This window comes from Procambarus clarkii, chromosome 83, assembly GCF_040958095.1.
Source record: "Procambarus clarkii isolate CNS0578487 chromosome 83, FALCON_Pclarkii_2.0, whole genome shotgun sequence".
In the NCBI taxonomy this organism is placed as follows: domain Eukaryota; kingdom Metazoa; phylum Arthropoda; class Malacostraca; order Decapoda; family Cambaridae; genus Procambarus; species Procambarus clarkii.
Genome location: NC_091232.1, coordinates 9053841 through 9072417, shown reverse-complemented (window position 1 = coordinate 9072417; position 18577 = coordinate 9053841). Strand labels below are relative to the sequence as shown.

The 18577-nt window shown below is 40.7% G+C and overlaps 2 protein-coding genes across 2 annotated transcripts in view; one reads left to right on the top strand and one right to left on the bottom strand.

The window, feature by feature from the left end:
- The window catches only part of LOC123768643 (tubulin beta-1 chain), an 88644-nt gene that overhangs the window by 35279 nt on the left and 34788 nt on the right, over positions 1–18577 (top strand). The gene's annotated exons all lie outside the window — the stretch shown is intronic.
- Positions 542–14757, bottom strand: LOC123768644 (uncharacterized). Its single transcript, XM_045759280.2, has 9 exons — positions 14454–14757; positions 12047–12190; positions 11700–11753; positions 5569–5667; positions 4682–4843; positions 3708–3841; positions 2988–3126; positions 2706–2835; positions 542–1189 (listed from the first exon to the last, which is right to left on the bottom strand). The coding sequence occupies exons 1-9, from the start codon at positions 14748–14750 to the stop codon at positions 1098–1100; spliced, it is 1251 nt and encodes a 416-aa protein (XP_045615236.1). The 5' UTR covers positions 14751–14757; the 3' UTR covers positions 542–1097.

The window sequence follows — 18577 nt, the reverse complement described above, 5'->3', positions numbered from 1 at the left end:
AAGAATAACAAGAGAAATTTCAAGTTATAATAGAGAGGTAACACTTTAGTGTTCCCACTGGTTCTCAGACGCCTCCGACGACAGTGTTGTTGTTGTTTCGCAAGACAAGCGTTTCACATGACGAGCTCGGTGCCGGAACGGATTAAATTCATTATTTGAGGCACCACTGTACTATAAAAAAATTTAATGCACATTGAAGTCTCTCGATTTGCCCCTGTAGATAGGAGACATCCATCCCACACCCTCCCAGGTGGGGTATATAGTTAAATTGTACAAAATACAGTTCAACAAATCCTGTTTTTGGTTAAAACTTAACAATATATGTTAGTTTAGACTATAAGCTTAGGTTAGGCTTGGTGGGATCTGGTTAGGTTGGTTTGGGTTAGGTAAGGTAAGGTTACATAGGTTTTAAAGTTCATTGACAAACTGTCTTTTGTACAATGTGACTTGCATCCTCTCAGGCAGGCACTCTGTGTGTGAAATTCTACATACAGGCTTGATATGTACTGGATTAATATTGTAAATTAAAAAAAAAACACTGTACAGCTTTGCTTTTTATTTATAATTACAATATAATTCAAAACTATTACTGTATTTTTTATATAAACTTTGTCATGGATATACTGTACAGAATTTGGGTATTGCAAGACTTGAGTACAATAATGTTATTTGTAAATTCTTGACTTGAGATATTTAGGAATTATAATGAATATCTAATTAAATATACTTTTCCAAATGTATATGGCATTAACAACATCTTTGATGTAAGTTTATCTGCTGAAGCTGCTAATTCAGCAAAAGCAATTTGATATAATGCATAATTTGCTCCCTTTTCCTATATTATTTTCATATTTGAGACATTTGACTTGCCAATATACAGCACATAGTGAATAACAAGTGATATGTGGCTTTATCTGTTTACTAGCCTTTTTTTCTTTAACTGAATTTCTGTGCTCTGAAAGTCTTGCTCTAAATTTGTATGTAAAATTCTTTTTTCTTCTTCTTTACATGGTCCATAAACTGTTACAAAGATATACAGACCAGCAGCACTCTCACAGCTTCAATTCTGTTTACCATGACTGTCGTTATTAGGTACTTTATGTCCAGAAACCACCAACAGCAATAGCCAAGTTGTCTGTCAGCTCTCCGGGGATGTATTCAAATTTCCATAGTAAATTTGTAACCACAACTGAAAAAATAAAAATTATATCTTATTTAAAGATTAGGCCTTATTAAAGTTGTAACACTTATCATTATTAAATAATGTTGCTCAGGAAAATTTATCATACTGTTATGGAATAAAAAGAGCAAGAGTGATTTTTAATCTAAAATTGTGTACATATTGGTCGTAACCAGACTACAGTACTTTGAAATGTTTTTGTGCTATACAATATGTTACTACAAACTTAAAATTAACTGTCTAGTTTGGTTCCCCACCTAGCAACCATAGTATTACCTGTCATATTAGGTTTTGGGCCTAAACACCTCTACAAAACTTGATCAAGTTAATTGCACTCAACTTGTGTCTATGACAGTATAGTGAGCTGTACCTGCCATCTCAATTCGAGTGGATAGAGACTGATATATTTGCAGTTATCATAGCTAATTGTTGCACAACCAAAGCTCTTATCAATATAATCCACAATTATAATACAGTACAATTTTAAATATAAATGATACAATTTCTTGATATGTAGCTGGATATAGTATAGGCAGAACTACTGTGCAGTACGTATGTACTGTACTTACAAATATTTCAACCATAATATTTCTTCTCCAACAAAATCTTTACTAACTATAAAGCCATTCTATGTACAAATTTAACCAATTCTAACATCACTCTTGGTAGCCAATGGAACTCCGTAAAACAAAATAGTCAATATCTTTTCAATGTCCCTCAAGTCTGACTCGACCAAAGAAATATGCCAAGTAAATAAATGGTTCTAAATTGTGGAACAGCCTCCCTAATACAATAAAATGTTGCACAACCTTTTATCAAGTTGAAAATAGTCAAAGCCATACCTACCCTATGATATGTAGTGAATTTGCATGATATCATTTCCCACTGTCAAGATTTCCCAAGTCAACAACTGACCTTGCCCAGAATATAACCAACAACAGTTGCCTAACTCTCGGGTACCAATTTGGTGTATGGAACCATGTTTCCCAACTGTTTTCACTTCTCAAAGAACCCTAAATAACCAAACTACTGTATGTTTGCCGATATTGTAACAAAATAGTAATATTTCCCTCAAGTACTGTAGGTATAGAAACATTCTCACTTATTAAACCAATGCTCATCACCCATGAATTAAACCTGAATAGAATAAATCATTTTGCACTAATGTTTAGACTCTTGTTTAGCTTTAGATTTTGTATTAATTTACATCTAATATTAAGTACAGTACTGTAGTGAATTTACATAAATGAATTATTTAAATCTTTTGTTAATATGACATGTCAGGTCTCTTGCAAGGAGAGAGCGCTTTCCACAGCTCAATATAATCTTCTAAAATTCTGCTTCTGAATTTTCTGAATTTAGAGCATTCACCTCACAACAGCAATTTGCTGGCAAATTACATGGAATTCAAATGCAAAAAAAAAAATTAGGCAGAAATATCATCCCCTTCAAAATAAGCAGGTTTGCTAAATTTTAATGCTAACAATCTGATATGCATTACCACAAAACAAATTACAGAACTTACTCATTTGGCTTTCAGTAATAGTTTCAAGTAACTCGGGACAAAAGTGGTCGCATGGTTCCCGAGGCACTAGCCTTATACGACTCCAGCCCCGAACTTGAGCTACCCATAGTAACTCAGTTTGGAAGTCGATCTAATGGAGAAGAAGAGTGTTATTTGTTTTATAAAAAGTAAATTACTATGTTATGCATTAAAATTTTTATTGTTGGGAATAGTTCTTGTAGCATTCAAGAATAAGTTGCTGAAAGCTCAACAATGAAAAACATATACCGGTAGGTTACTCACTTCTTTATATACTTTGCCTCTAAAATCTGATGATATAATGACCCAGTTGGAGTCAGACAGATCAACCATGTGCGGAATGAAGTATGGACGGCGATATATCTGCCGCAGGGCCTTCGCAGCCTTTTTATTACAGTTTTCCCTATTAAAATTACAATAAAATAAAAGCCTTATAGAAATGCAAGATATTGTATAAATTGTTAAATTTGTACCATGCTTTATAGATGGAGACATGTAATTTTTATATAAAATAGATTGCCAATAAGCTTACACGAACACTGAATATTAAGAGACTTTTTGAAGTAGAAAAAATACCAAAGACAATATATACAAATAATATATAAGAAAGTAGGCATTATAGTAGGCAGAAAAAGATACAATGCAAACAGGAGGAGAATGTAAGGAACTTAATGTACTATACTTCCTAAAACATTAACAGAGCTGCTCAGAGATTATCTTGCTGTGGTAATGTTGTTCTGCATTAACTTGTCCATAAATTATGACATTCTGGACATGAACAGTTTGGAATTGAAGCTAGAAGTTGGCACCCTTCACATGGACATCTAATGCAATGTGCTCACTTAATTGTGTTTGTGAAGTGCAAGGTCCAGCTCAAGGTCCCTGAGCTGGGATTTTTTACTGTTTTTTATACTCTATTTCATATTTTAAGCACTACTTGCTGAGATATAATGTATATCAGTCTCTTAACAGGCAGAAACTTACCAGTGGCCATACCAGCGATGTATATCTGGATTATGAATTTTTTTCAAAAAACTTCTTAAGTCATCAGGACGAAGGCGAAGGTTTGATGTCAATTCACAAGGGTAAATAGTACGAAGCTCCTCACTCAAGTACATCTGCCACCATTTATGAAAGAGTCATTATTAGTGGTTATTACCAGCAAAACATCTGTAATGTACATTGAGGATATATTATTATTATAAAGAGAAATAAATATTAAAGATAAAATAAAACCATAAGACATCCCTTTTAAGAGAATGTATCACCATACATGAAGAGTAAACACCATTTACTTTCTTAAGAACATGTACAGTAGTGCCACCAAAATCCAGAACTCCTTATGAATTCCTCTAAACAACAAACTAAATTTAATCACTGGATCTCCCTCTAAATTTGTAATGTGTTGGAAAATGAACAGATTTCAGAGGGTTGGGAGGGGGGCAGGGGGCCACTTTAAAATCAGGATCATTAGTAACTTCCTGGCAGTCATATGTGCTTTTTTATCATTCAATGGAAGACTTGAGTTTAGGTCAGTGGAAATGCAAGAATCATTATTCAGAAAATTATTATGAAGCCATAACTTCTAAATTATTTATTGGAACAAGTCCCCAAGATGTCATAAAAAATGTTGAATCAAAATTTTGGACACAGGGAAATAGATCAGCCTGGATCATTTACACCATTGCAATAAAAAATTGGCTTTAAGGGGCTGGATCTGAGATGTTTGCAATTACTGTATTGTGAAATCTCTTTAGTCAGATTCTCTTTTAAGTTGTCCATCATAGGATATGCTGAAATTAAAGATGTTATCAATGAAGTTCAGCCAGAGTAGAAAAATTAAGGGTAACTCTTCTAATATGGCTTCAATCAGATTTTTAATAATTTTCATAGATAAATGCAATACTAGGAGACACAGTGCATTAAATGGCATAATCAACATTCAAGATGGCACTGACCTCTGTAATATTATCAAACCAGAACTGTTCAGTGTTCATTACTGGCCAGTCATCCATGGCATCTGTAACAATGAAGGGTATATCATTCTTTAGGTAATCTTCAGACACCACTTGTGAAGAGACATTTGTCAGACGGTCCACCTTATCCAATGATTCACACACCTGTAAAGGACAGTAAAGATAAGTACTGTATCTTTAATCACAAGATTAAAAATCTTCATATTTACTAAGGTACTGTATACAATATTGTAATGTTTCACCAATGTAGCAAATAAGAATTGATATTCATTTTTACACCTCTAATAGCAGAAATCTGCAACAATTTTACACAAAAAGCTCATAAGAAATACTGTACAGTACTACAGAATATACTGTAATTAACATACATCCATTTTAATCATGTAAAATACTTTTCACATTAATAATGTTACTATTACATTAAGATGCAATCAAGACTTACAAGTAAGGAAAGCTGCAGCCTGGTAGTGGTTGGGAGAGATGGGCACAGTTTTTTGCTAGTTGCCAACTATTTTTTGCCTAATTTTACTAATTTAATTTCTTTAAAGAGTCGTGGTTTGTTTTGTCTTGACAATGACTTTCTGGGATGGTCTTCTTGGTTTTGGGTCAATCTTTGATCCCTATGCTCTCCTTGCTGCTTTGAGAGAACCAAATTCTGATCCTGGTTTTTGGTAGGCTACATAAGTTTCAGGGACCTGGTATGACTGGAACAGTCTGTGGAACAAGTGCCTAAGCTCCAGTGAGCTTGGGGGGGGGGGCTAGCATAAAAATTTTCAAAGATTACAAAATACAGTATAGAGATTACAAATATCTCTACAGCTGAAGAAATAATAACAATAAATCCACAAACTCCTGAAACATTAGCTTACATTACAGTCATCCTCAGTCAAGGAGCGGCTAACGTAATATGGATTGGTGATGAAGCAGTCGGAATAGTAAATACGCGTCCAATCCCAGCGTGGCAGCAGCTGTGAAGAGAAGAATTGTGTTTGTATGAGGTACTCTAAGCTCTGTAATTACTTCATACACTCAGGAAAATTGGAAGATATCATTGTGCTGTACCCAGATTTTGCTAGCGGAGGCAAATAAAACCTTACATTTTAGCCTTACATTACAGCCTTACATTTCATGTATGACTAACCATCCTGTGAGATGAGAATATTAGATGAACTTACAGCTAGTTTTTTATCTACACTGTGTAATCTTTCATTCAGAATAGAGTAGCAGCACATTGCTGTGTATACCTAAGATAACTCAACCTAGTATACCTAGCCTCACTCAACTTTTCAAGATAATATATATGGGTGGTATGGGAGTATCATAAGTCAGTCAGGGTTTGCCTCAGTACCATCACTAAGAAATATTCATGAAGTCTGAAATTGTAGATTTGTTTCCTATTGAGTATTTTAGCAGTTTACCACCTATTAATAATACAGTATTACATTTTCTGGGAGAAAGCAAAAGATAGAAGGGGGGAGGGTAATGGTGTGGAAGAGGGAGGAAAGGATAAGAGAGGGGACAACAACAAGCTCTGCTGGTTGTTGGTTAGTGATTGACCTGACCACCAACCCATGAGGTCTGGTCTGCAACTAGGCAGCGATGATGTTGACCCCCCCAAAATAACACAAGGTAACAACATGGTAAGCCCCTCAGGTTAAGTGGCATTAAATGCCCCTTGACCTAGAGCATTGTTTAGTAGCTCCTTGAGGTTACCTTGAGGTGCTTCCGGGGCTTAGCGTCCCCGCGGCCCGGTCGTCGACCAGGCCTCCTGGTTGCTGGACTGATCAACCAGGCTGTTGGACGCGGCTGCTCACAGCCTGACGTATGAGTCACCGCCTGGTTGATCAGGTATCCTTTGGAGGTGCTTATCCAGTTCTCTCTTGAACACTGTGAGGGGTCGGCCAGTTATGCCTCTTATGTGTAGTGGAAGCGTGTTGAACAGTCTCGGGCCTCTGATGTTGATAGAATTCTCTCTGAGTACCTGTTGCACCTCTGCTTTTCAACGGGGGTATTCTGCACATCCTGCCATATCTTCTGGTCTCATGTGATGTTATTTCTGTGTGCAGGTTTGGGACCAGCCCCTCTAATATTTTCCACGTGTAAATTATTATGTACCTCTCCCGCCTGCGCTCAAGGGAGTACAGTTTTAGGCTCTTTAGTCGGTCCCAATAGTTTAGATGTTTTATTGAGTGGATTCTAGCAGTAAAGGATCTCTGCACGCTCTCCAGGTCAGCAATTTCTCCAGCTTTGAAAGGGGCTGTCATTGTGCAGTACTCCATTCTAGAGAGCACAAGCGTTTTGAAAAGTATCATCATCGGTATAGCATCTCTAGTGTGCAAAGTTCTTGTTATCCAACCTGTCATTTTTCTTGCAGTTGTTACGGCTACTTTATTGTGTTCTTTAAAGGTAAGGTCTTCCGACATGAGTACACCCAGATCCTTTACGTTGCCTTTTCGTTCTATGTTATGATTTGCCTGAGTTTTGTACGTGGTTTCCGTTTTTATATTTTCATTTTTTCCATAGGGCATGAGCTGGAACTTATCTTCGTTAAACGCCATATTATTTTCTGTAGCCCATAGAAAGACCTGATCTACATCTGACTGGAGGTTTGCTGTGTCTTCTATGTTGCCTACTCTCATGAAGATCCTAGTGTCATCTGCAAAGGATGATACAGTGCTATAGGTTGTGTTCTTGTCTATGTCTGATATGAGGATGAGAAAAAGTACTGGAGCAAGCACAGTACACTGGGGGACTGAGCTCTTCACGGTTGATGGGCTGGATTTTATTTTGTTGACTCTTACACATTGGGTTCTGTTGGTCAGGAAATTGTAGATCCATCTGCCTATTTTTCCGGTAATTCCTTTTGAACGCATTTTATGTGCAATAACACCATGGTCACATTTATCAAAAGCTTTTGCGAAATCTGTGTAAATTACATCGGCGTTTTGTTTGTCTTTCATAGCATCTAATGCCATATCATTAGAGCTGGACAGGCTCTTGCCTGTCCAGCAACTGCGACAGGCAAGAGCGCCCTGTTCTGAAACCATGTTGTCTGGGGTTATGGAGATGCTGTGATTCCATGTATTTTGTGATCTTACTTCTTAGCACTCTCTCAAAAATTTTTATGATGTGCGATGTTAGTGCTATCGGTCTGTAATTTTTTGCCTCTGCCTTATTTCCTCCTTTATGAAGTGGTGCTATCTCTGCTGTTTGCTCTGGGACAGTTTGCTCACATCTCCGAAATATGCTTTACCAATGCCTAAAGCACATTTCTTCTGGAATTATTAAGCCAGAAACAATGAGACTCGTATATTAATGTGAACATGTGAGTTTCTTAAAATATGATATGATCCCAAGGAATGGGTTGTATGGTATGAACTTTTTTTTTTTCAACACACTTTTAAATCTTATAAAGCTCAGTCTCACAATCCAGTTTTACAGCACAGTTTCAAAACACAACAATATCAACACTGCCAATGCTTGGCGCACATGGTCTCAAAACTGCATGGTCAATGAAATCAGACTTAAAATTCACATAATCTCACAACTCGCATAGCTTCAAAGCTCAAATAATAAATACAAAAATATTGCAACCAAAGTACGGTAATTGAATAGTGAACATCGGAAGATTAAGAGATTCTATATGGCATTGAGAGAGAAATTGTCTATTAGTACTGTATCTTCACAACTATATCAACCGTAATTGTAGATCGACCAAATAGGTAAATCTCTCGAAGCTTAAAGAATTTCACTTAATCATTTTTCAATTTCTTCACGGAAATAACAATGTCATCAGTCTTGAAAGAATTCAAATCTATCTCGTGCTCAGCTACATCGACTGACATTTAAAACAACTGGTGTTGATCAAGCATAAGGTAGATTAATCGTGTCAGCATAATTATATTTGAAAACTTATTTTTCTGTAAATAGGACGCCACATCATTCGCTGGCATCGTTTTCTAAATACAGTGAATTGATCCATCATTCACTCCTCTTTAAAATGAATATATTTATTGTACTGCAATAGTATTCCAGTTCAGAGCGTATCCTTGTTGAACTTATCCAAGCACTAAAAGGTTAACATGATAAGACTCGCACCACTCATTATCTACTTATATAAATGCTTGTAGTGCAGAATCTGGCCTATACGAACACCTATCTTTACCTACAGCACCGCACATAGGACGCGTATCCAAACATGTTATGTAACTAGCTCATCAGTGTAGTAACTTGCTTAGGGTTCAGCTCCTAGACCATTATGTACCTTTGTAACTTTTGCCACTACCACTCACAGGATGGGTATGGGATGCACAATAAATGAACTACACTAACCCTATACTGTACATCATTACAAATTTCGCAGAAATAAAGCCAAGATCGCTTTATTAATATTAATTCGTGCCTCTTGGTTTAATCAGTATTGTCACTACGCAAATACCACCTCCCCAAACTCTTAAGACATCCAGGTCGCCGTCCGCCCCCTCCTTGGACGATGCCTGCCCCCCTACCAGTGCCTCTTTGGCCACTGCCTGTCCCCTTACCAGTGCACCCTTTGGCCGCTGCCCGCCCCTTTACTGTACGCCTACCTTTCTGTTATTTGCCCCACCTTTATCAGCGTTTCATTGGCCACTGGTTACCCCCCATTACCACTAGCCGCTGCCCCCCCCCTTTCCCCTTCACCAACGCCCCCTTAGCAGTTTTCCACTTCACCAGTAACTCATGGCAACAGCCTCCATTTTTACCAGCACCCCCCTGGTCGTCCCCCCCCCCTACCCTCATGGAGCTCTCCCCACCCTCCAGGAGTTATACGCCCCCTCCTCCCTTCTGCCTGCACATACTAGATTGCACAGTAAGTCCCGTGGGAGGGGTAAGGAATAGCTCATCGTACCCTTACGGCCGACATTACTCCCAGACACGATACCATTCTCGCCTCTCGGTTCTCCACCGCCCAATACCAAGCCGCCAAGCAGAAAATAGGAAGAAGTTTCCTCTTTTAAAATCCCATAAAAGAACGTGAACGAAATACAGCTTTACTTTGGCCAGCTGGTGTATTTGTGTTGTTGTCACTTGGGACATGTAATCATGCTTACTATATAATAACTATCGCATTGTGGCAACCCTCACACATTATAATGAAGCACAATTGAGATGCACTGCAATGTTACGTTACAAAAAAATGACGCTGGCGGCCGTGTCATTGGTTGGGCTTGTTAATTTAAGCAGCCTTACTCTGGTCGAGTAAGGCTGCTTAAATTAAATTCGAGTAAGGCTGCTTAAATAAATTTGCCTTTCTATTGGACAATTTCAGCAACGTGGAGAGGGGGGACCTACTGCATGGGTAACAGCTCCTCCATATCTACCTACCCAGGCTTTGCGCCCTGTCAGGGCGCAACTCCAGTCTTTAGACTGAAGGATGCCTACTGTACTCTGGCCGATGCCTTGCGACAAATTTCGTTTCACTTATAATCGTATAACAAATCAAAATATTGCATCAACACACAGTGTACGGACTTATCACCACGACTCAAAATTTACGCATTAAACGTAAATTTTAGAGTCATGGTGTATTTTGTCTCAATACCCCTTGTATTGTACTGTATGACACATTACAACTCCTCTCATTGTAGTGACTCATATTGTAACGCCTTGTATTGTGGTGACTCGTATCACCTCCCACTCCAGTGACATAATGTAACCCACATTTCACAAACTCATATATTACACTAGCTCACGCATTAGAATCGTACACCACAGACTCACATTACATGCAAATTAGTACGTTACATATTACAGATTCACTCATAACACGGACTCATACTTACAGAGCAATGCATTACACACACACATTACAAATTCGCACATAACACAAACGCACGAAATTGACTGAAATATTTTACAACTCGTTAGATTCTTACATTAAACTGTAGACCCTCGAATTACAAACCCCGCCTCAGTGTAATTTACGCCCCCGGGACAGTCGAGGCGCCAGGTAAGTGTGGGACGGTCGAGGGAAATGAGGTTGAGTGAGGCGCCCCCCCCCCCCCCCCCACCCACACACACACACCCCCCTAACCTGTTTTCACAGCTTAGTTCTCTTATTGCGACGATAAATGAGGGCTGGTAATCCGTTTCTGTGTGACAAACGGAGGCTGGTTATCAGTGCCCGTTAATGTGACAGTGGGGGTAGTTATCTGGCCCCGTTAGTATGACAAACGGTGGGGGGATAGTTATCCGCCCCCCCCCCCCACCCTCTCGTAATATGACAAATACAGACTGATTAACTACCTCTGTTAGTGTGACAAACTGTGACGTAGTTATCAGTCGCCGTTAGTGTGACAAAAGTGGGGTAGTCATGCAATAAGAGATAGCAACAACAATGGGATCCAACAACCCGTCTCGCCCACGCCAAGAGAAGGGAGAAGAGACCTGAGGTGAATGTGTTGGTTCTGTGGGAGTGGTGAGCAGCCTCTAGGAACCAGTCTGGTGACTCAACCTGCCAGTGCCTGTGAAGGGGAAGGTGTGGGGGGGGGGGGGGTGTGTTTGTCACGGGCTCCCAACAGCGGCATCCAACCTTGCCGCTGGATGCGGAGCCAGACAGCTGAGTGGACAGTGATTCGGATTCGTAGTCCCGAGGTTTCGGGTTCGGAGGCGGAAATAAATGGGCAGTTGCTTTCAACCTGATGCCCCTGTTACCTAGCAGTATATAGATTCCTGGGAGTTAGACAGCTGCTACGGGCTTCTTCCTGGGAGGTGTAACAAAAAGGAGGCCTGGTCGAGGACCGGGCCGCGAGGACGCTAAGTCCCGAAATTATCTCAAGATTACCGTGCAGAATAATATGCTCTCTTCATGTTGAGAAAATCCCCCCCCCCCCTTTGTCCGTACTAGCCCATCGCGACAAGGGCAACGACCTAACAGCCTTCGTTATGAAGCCAAACAATTTATTTAAAAAGCTAGTATCGACTGACAGACTGAGAACTCATCATTGTTAGGAGTACTCACCAGTAGGAGACAGTGGCGGAACAACACCGTCATAATCTTCTGAACCCACGCTATCTGAAACCCACAATTAACACGTCTAATCATGAAGGTTTTGGCAGATATCGAATTTAACTAAATTATATGACATTTAGATTTTACGTTCAGAAGTTAAATATAGACCATTGCATTTTAGTTCATATGTTAGATGCATTTTTTGGCTTCTGGTTTATGAGTTGAATGCCTACGTTTATGTTCTTGTCTGTTTTAAATTAAGATTTTGATTTTATGTTGGATTAAAAGAGTTTTTGATCTAGTTCAAGTACAAGGGAAAAAAAGTTTCATTATTTAGCTATAAAAACTCAACTTACCTGGAGGAGGAGATAGACTACGATGAGGAGGGCAAAGATGAATGCCGCCCACCTGGCGAAGGACGCAGCCCTCTGGCGAAGCTGTGCCTTCCTCACAGCCTCCACCAGCGGCTGGGTTACCGCGTCCCATTCACTCTTGTTCAGCTGATAACACAAGTTTGCAAACATTAACAAAGCACCTGGGCAGAGCAGCAGTCACAGACCTGCTCAGGTTTATACTGCGTAACTCAGCTGGTGTAAACCGCGCTGATGAGCTCAGCGCGGTAAAGTTATTACAATATATGACAGCATTGTAACATTGCTCTGCAACATAGATATTTATTTTACTGTAGAAATTAACATGGAAGTTTGTGCTTTCGTTCCTGGGTTCCTTCATATAGTCTCAACAGCCCCCATTAATGTTCTTCCCCATCACGGCCTACTAACCGATCCTGAACTGAAATGAATAATGAAATTCAGGCCTATTATTGAAGTAACTTTACTAGTAAGCGCACTGATAATATTAATGTAAGTTACTTAATTCTGGTGTTCCTTGAAGTATGTTATATTCGTCCCCGTGGCGAAGTGGTAGCACACTCGCCTGGCATTTCTCTAGCGCTTTCGCCTGGTCAGGGAGGATTTACTTGGCGCCAATCTTTAACTTTGAAAATCTTTTTCATAACCTTAAACAACAACTTCATGCACACCATTATTTATACACGTAGGTCTAAGCTGTTCTTAATCCTAGATTCTTATTATTCTCGTCTAAAAATCCTGGATTTTTAGATGAGTTACAGTAAGGTGAGTACTTCTAAATTCTGCTTATCCTCATTCTCTATGCCGATTAAAATGTCTTCATTGAAGAACGTCGGTGAAAATTATGTTTTCGTTACAAGTATTTTAGGTTAAAAGCATTTTACAGTTAATATCTGTTTTTATTAATTATATGAAAAGTCAATTTTGTTCAAAACATAACCATTCTTCCAGCTATACCACTTCTCTTCCTTGTGAAGAACGGTATAAGAGAATGTATTACTTCACATGACTATCATATGGAACATGTCACAACCTTCGGCTGGTTTCCCACTCCCACTTTCCCTAAGCGTGACATGAACCAACTCTTCCGCGTCTCCACTGGCCACCTCCACTCATCACTCGCCTTAGATTATAATAGTTTGCTAGTTTTAATTATTTCTCAGGTCAAGCAGGTTGCGTTGTTTTGATAAGTACTCCACATACTTCGTCCTCTGTCTCTCTCTCTCTCTCCCCTTGTTAAATCCCCTTACTAAATCCCTCTCCATCCTCACCCTGCTTCTTTCTCCCTCTCTATTGCTCCTCGTTGCCTAACATTTACCCCACCTACAGTCCCCTTTTAAGGATTATGGTGAAGGGGCGCTGGCCTGGGTCACCACTGTGGTGAGGGAGACTGGCCGGGGTCACCACTGTGGTGAGAGAGAGGCTGGCCTGGGTCACCACTGTGGTGAGGGAGGCTGGCCGGGGTCACCACTGTGGTGAGAGAGGCTGGCCGGGGTCACCACTGTGGTGAGAGAGAGGCTGGCCGGGGTCACCACTGTGGTGAGAGAGAGGCTGGCCGGGGTCACCACTGTGGTGAGAGAGAGGCTGGCCGAGGTCACCACTGTGGTGAGAGAGAGGCTGGCCGGGGTCACCACTGTGGTGAGAGAGAGGCTGGCCTCCACAAACTGCACGTAGCATCAGGAGAACCTTTCGCCACCATTGTTCCGTTAATACTGTATCGTGGTATACCAGAGCTTAAACCAACTATGTAATCTCTGTAACTCTGTCCACTACCGCCCACAAGATGGGTATAGGGTGCATAATGAATTAACTAAACAAACTATTCTCGTTTAACTTGTTGTATTAGTCTATTATAACGATGATTGCCATCTCTAATTATATATTATCATTATTGTTACCTGAATTTACCTGTGAAGGGGGAGGGCATTATTTCTCTAGTGGCCTCGACGAGGACAGGAAACCGGCGACTTGTCAAATGTCCCCGTATTTTTTCCAGATTTATTATTATATTGAGTTTGTAATTAATACTTTTGTTAAACTACAGTATCAACTTTATGTATCCAGTTAATTGTTTATATTTAACAAATTATGCAGTAGCCTATAGGCATACTACTGCAGGAAAGATGTAATAACAATACAATGACGGAATTCTCCTAGATTTTTTTTTAATAAAATCCACAAATCAAGTTGGCATTTCTTAATTTATAATTCTTGAGACAAGTCTAAACAAGATTCACAATTTGATTTGATGTACGTCAAGAGACATCTCAAGAGACATCTTGTGACGCATAACGGTACACTTAAAACGAAAAAAAAACGGGAAACCCTGCGAAGGGTCACTGAGGTGGACGTGAGAGGGTCGACGAGGAACATTTAGCTAATATAAACTCACCCCTTGCCTCTCCAGCAGCTCGTACAGCGTCATTATCTCCTCGTTCACCAGTTCCATCGTCAGCTCCTCCGTCGCCCCTGCTTCCTTGGCCTTAGAGCGAGAGTCCCGTGAAGACGAGGGCTGTGGATCACCCCCCATTATGCTTTCAGAGAGAAGTTTCCCCTGAGCTCTGCTCCCGTGTTTCTGACGTGAAGGTCGGCTGCCTACTACTGCTGTTGCCAGTTTGTCACCGCTCAGAAACCTCCGCCAGCTGAGGGGCCAGCGCTGCCAAGCATCTCCGGCGATCTCTCTAGCCATTTTGTAGCTTTTCAGGACAAGTGATTGGAAAATATATTATTTAGGGGTAAAAATAAATTCCTTGTACTGAATATCTGTCTGGGAAATAAAATATTTATCTTAGAAAATGGTCATATACTATCAATAATCAATTATTAGTACAGTATTGAATTTACCCGAATACTGTACTGTAACTAATATTTTATTTCAGCCAAAAATAATGCGAAACTTGAAACTTGTTTTGCTGTAACGCTAATAAACATTAAATAAAATCCAGGTCCACCATACTTTTTGAAAGTGTAGGAACGTGTTGTACGTTTGGCACCGCAGTAGACCAGTTGCATGTAGGCAGTGGGGAAGACAGATTAACGCGTAGGTGCCCGATATACAAGTTGCCAAAATTATAATACATATTCTTCTGTATGTATTACCCAAACTTACCAGAGGACCGTCATCTATCTAATGGTCACGACGGGGACAAGAAGCCGGCGGCATTGTCAGCAATTAATTAAAATATTTGTCTTTATTCTTTTTCCCGTATAACAGTTGTCGATCGCTAGTGTGTATTTTATTTGTTATTATTATATCAAACCATCATTCAAAAGTGATATAACCTTTATATAGTGAATAAATTTATACAAAATATGGACTGTGGTACCTAAAAACAGTTCAAGTTCTGTACTACTATACAGTACTATAAAAGGCACGCCTTTAAACTGTCAAAAAAACTTTATCAAAAGTTCCTCACAAAAGACCGTCAGTAGTTTCCAAGCGTCAAATGACACTACTGGGAAGACGGGACACCACGAGCGTGGCCGTCATCCTGTAACTACACTTAGGTAATTACAAGATGGAGAGATGAGAAGGGATAACAAGAAAAGGGCATTGGAGTAGCCCTTCTCCTGAGTAGGGAAGTACTTGACAGACAGGAAACAAAGCCAGAAACATGGCAGGCTGGAGAGGAGCGGATAATGGTGTTTCACAGGGCTCTGTCTTAGGACCATTGCAGTAAGAAAACCTTAAACCTCAGGAAGGGAAGGGAATTAATTATCAGAGGAAAGCGCCAAGCCATTACGACTATATAGCACTTGGAAGGGGGTCAGGATAAGGAAAGAAATGGTGCCCAACCACTTGGAGGGTCGAGGATTGAACGCCGACCTGCATGAAGCGAGACCGTCGCTCTACCATCCAGCCCAAGTGATTGGGCTCGTCTTGGAAGTCAGGACATTCAACAAGGATATGCACAACTGTAAGAGGGACAATGCAATGTGGACAATAAGGAGCAGGGCGGTGCTCCATTAAGTGACCGTGAGTTAAGGGTGTATGGCCAATACACATCCTCGCCAGAGCCGTTTCCCATCGCCAGTTACGGTGGTAGGAGGACGGCCATGAGGACACACTACTCTTAAGAGTACGCAGTTTGTTACCAGTAACAGAAGACCAACAATCGCACCAACGGGTAAGGATGGAGGAATAAATAATTGGGTAAGTCAGAATAAGGAATACCTTAACGGGAGATGGGACAAGAGCGGACAGCTTCCCTAGCAGCAGCATCCACACGCTCATTTAAAGAGACACCAATATGGCTGGGAACCCAACAAAACTCAACCGACTAAATTTACTGGAAATAAGAAACAACCAATGCCGAATCTCGACAACCACTGGATGGACCGGATTAAAAGACCCGAGAGCCACGAGGGCCACTAAGAGAGTCAACGACAACTACAAAGGAAGATTGACAACGAGAAAACAGGAGATGAAGAGCATAGAGAATAGCATAAAGTTCCGCTGTGAAGATGCTAGTCTCCGGAGGTAGGCGACACATATAAGTGCTGTCAGGAAAAACAACAGAGTAGCCTACACTGTCTGCGGACTTAGACCCATCGGTAAAGATGGAAACTGAGTGGGAGTGCGAAGAAAAGTTCTCAAGGAAAAGGCGTTTCAGAACCGTAGGAGGGTAAAAGCTTTAGTGATGCGGGTTAAGGATGTACAAAACTTCGGAAGGGGGACTCTCCACGGGGGCAAGGAAGGAACACCACGAGGAGATACATTAGAAATACAAATTGAAAGAGAATCCAGTAAGCGAGATAACTGGACAGAAAGAGGGTGGTGGTGAAGAGGAACAGGAACCACAGGAGGGGTAAAAGTTAAAGCACGACAGAGACGAGAGGAAAGATGTTGCAAGCACTGCGCAAGATAGCAAAGACAGTAGCAATCACAGAGGTCCTGGAGAGATAGGAAGCCAGTGTCAACATACAAGCTGAGGACGGGAGTTGAACGAAAGGCACCTGAGCTGAGGTGCAACCCAGTATGGTGCAAAGCCCCAAGACGGCGAAGAGTAGGAAGAGAAGCAGACACGTAAGCGGGCAACCATAGAGTTTAGACAAGACAAGAGAGGAATGTAAAGCGAGGAGAGTGCGTCTATCCACTCTCCAAGAAGTATGGGACAAAACCTTAAGGAGGGTAAGGGCTTTAAAGCATTCAACTCGCAGGTAAGAGATATGGGGCAACCAAGACAAACGAGTGTGAAAGATTAACCCCAAGAGCTTAGCAGAATCCTTGTACACAAGGGGATGACCATAAAGCGACAAAGAGGGACGAAGAATGACACGCTTCCGAGTAAAAGTCATCGCACAAGTCTTAAACATAGAGAACCGGAAGCCATGATCGGTGGCCCAAGACGACACAGCAATAATCGCAAGTTGAAGCCACTGTCGAAGGAGAGGCGAATCATCACCCCGACAGCAAAGGGTATGATCGTTGACGTAGAGTGTGTAGAAGACACCAGAAGGAAGAGAGGAAAGAAAACCATTGAGGGCAACCAGAAAGAGTAGCACTCAGAACACTACCTTGATATAGATCCTAAAGCTACTAGGTGCCTACTAGTAGTAAAACTATTATATATCATCAGATATTTACTAGGAGATAGATATCTATATCTTATATATATATATATACATACATACACACACACACACACACCACCTCACAGTTTACCTGAATTTACTAGAGCCACCAGCTCTGGTAGCCTTGATGGAGACAGGCGGTAGTCAGCTGGTCAAAAAACAAGTCCCCCCCACCCCATTTGATTTTTTTTTCAAAATGAACATTGAAATGGCATACTACTGTCTTGACATTCACAGATCCTGGTAATAACAGGCCAATACTGTAATTAGTCTATCACACACATGTAAGCTACTTGACAAGATCATCCTAAACAGCATGTCAAAAGAATTGGTAGACTAGGGGTTAACAGATTTGTTACAGGATGGAGCACAGCCAACTGCAATTAATTATATAACTAACACAATTACACACTTATTATTAAGGGAAGTTGAAGCTCCTCTGAACGATGAATTTCTATCATTGTTTCATCCCATTGGTCCATCACCATGCACCATCAGTACAACCTCTTGATGGGCACCCAATATTTCACGCCTCCTAGTCCACTACTATGGAAATAGTTCTGCATAAGGAGAGGATGGTAACCCATTGCTTTCTTCTCGACCCACGTATCACCTGCTGGTCAGAAATATAGCAGTTAACAAAGATCCTTGCCATCCATCACTTCTGACATCGCCTCATGACGTATGTTAAGGCAGCTTCGTCTCTACACATCACACCATGTACTACATGTGTCGGTATGTACATGTATCGTCGTGGCTACAAGATGGATGGTGACCCCTCGAGTAAATTCAGACAAGTACACCACATACATCCACATCAGGTTAAGCAAACATACTCACTGATGTTCTCTAAAACTCCAGATTGGACACATTTCTTGTAAATCTGCCTCTGTTCACTAGGCATTGGTCACTATGGCCCATCACAACAATCTTTAACACCAG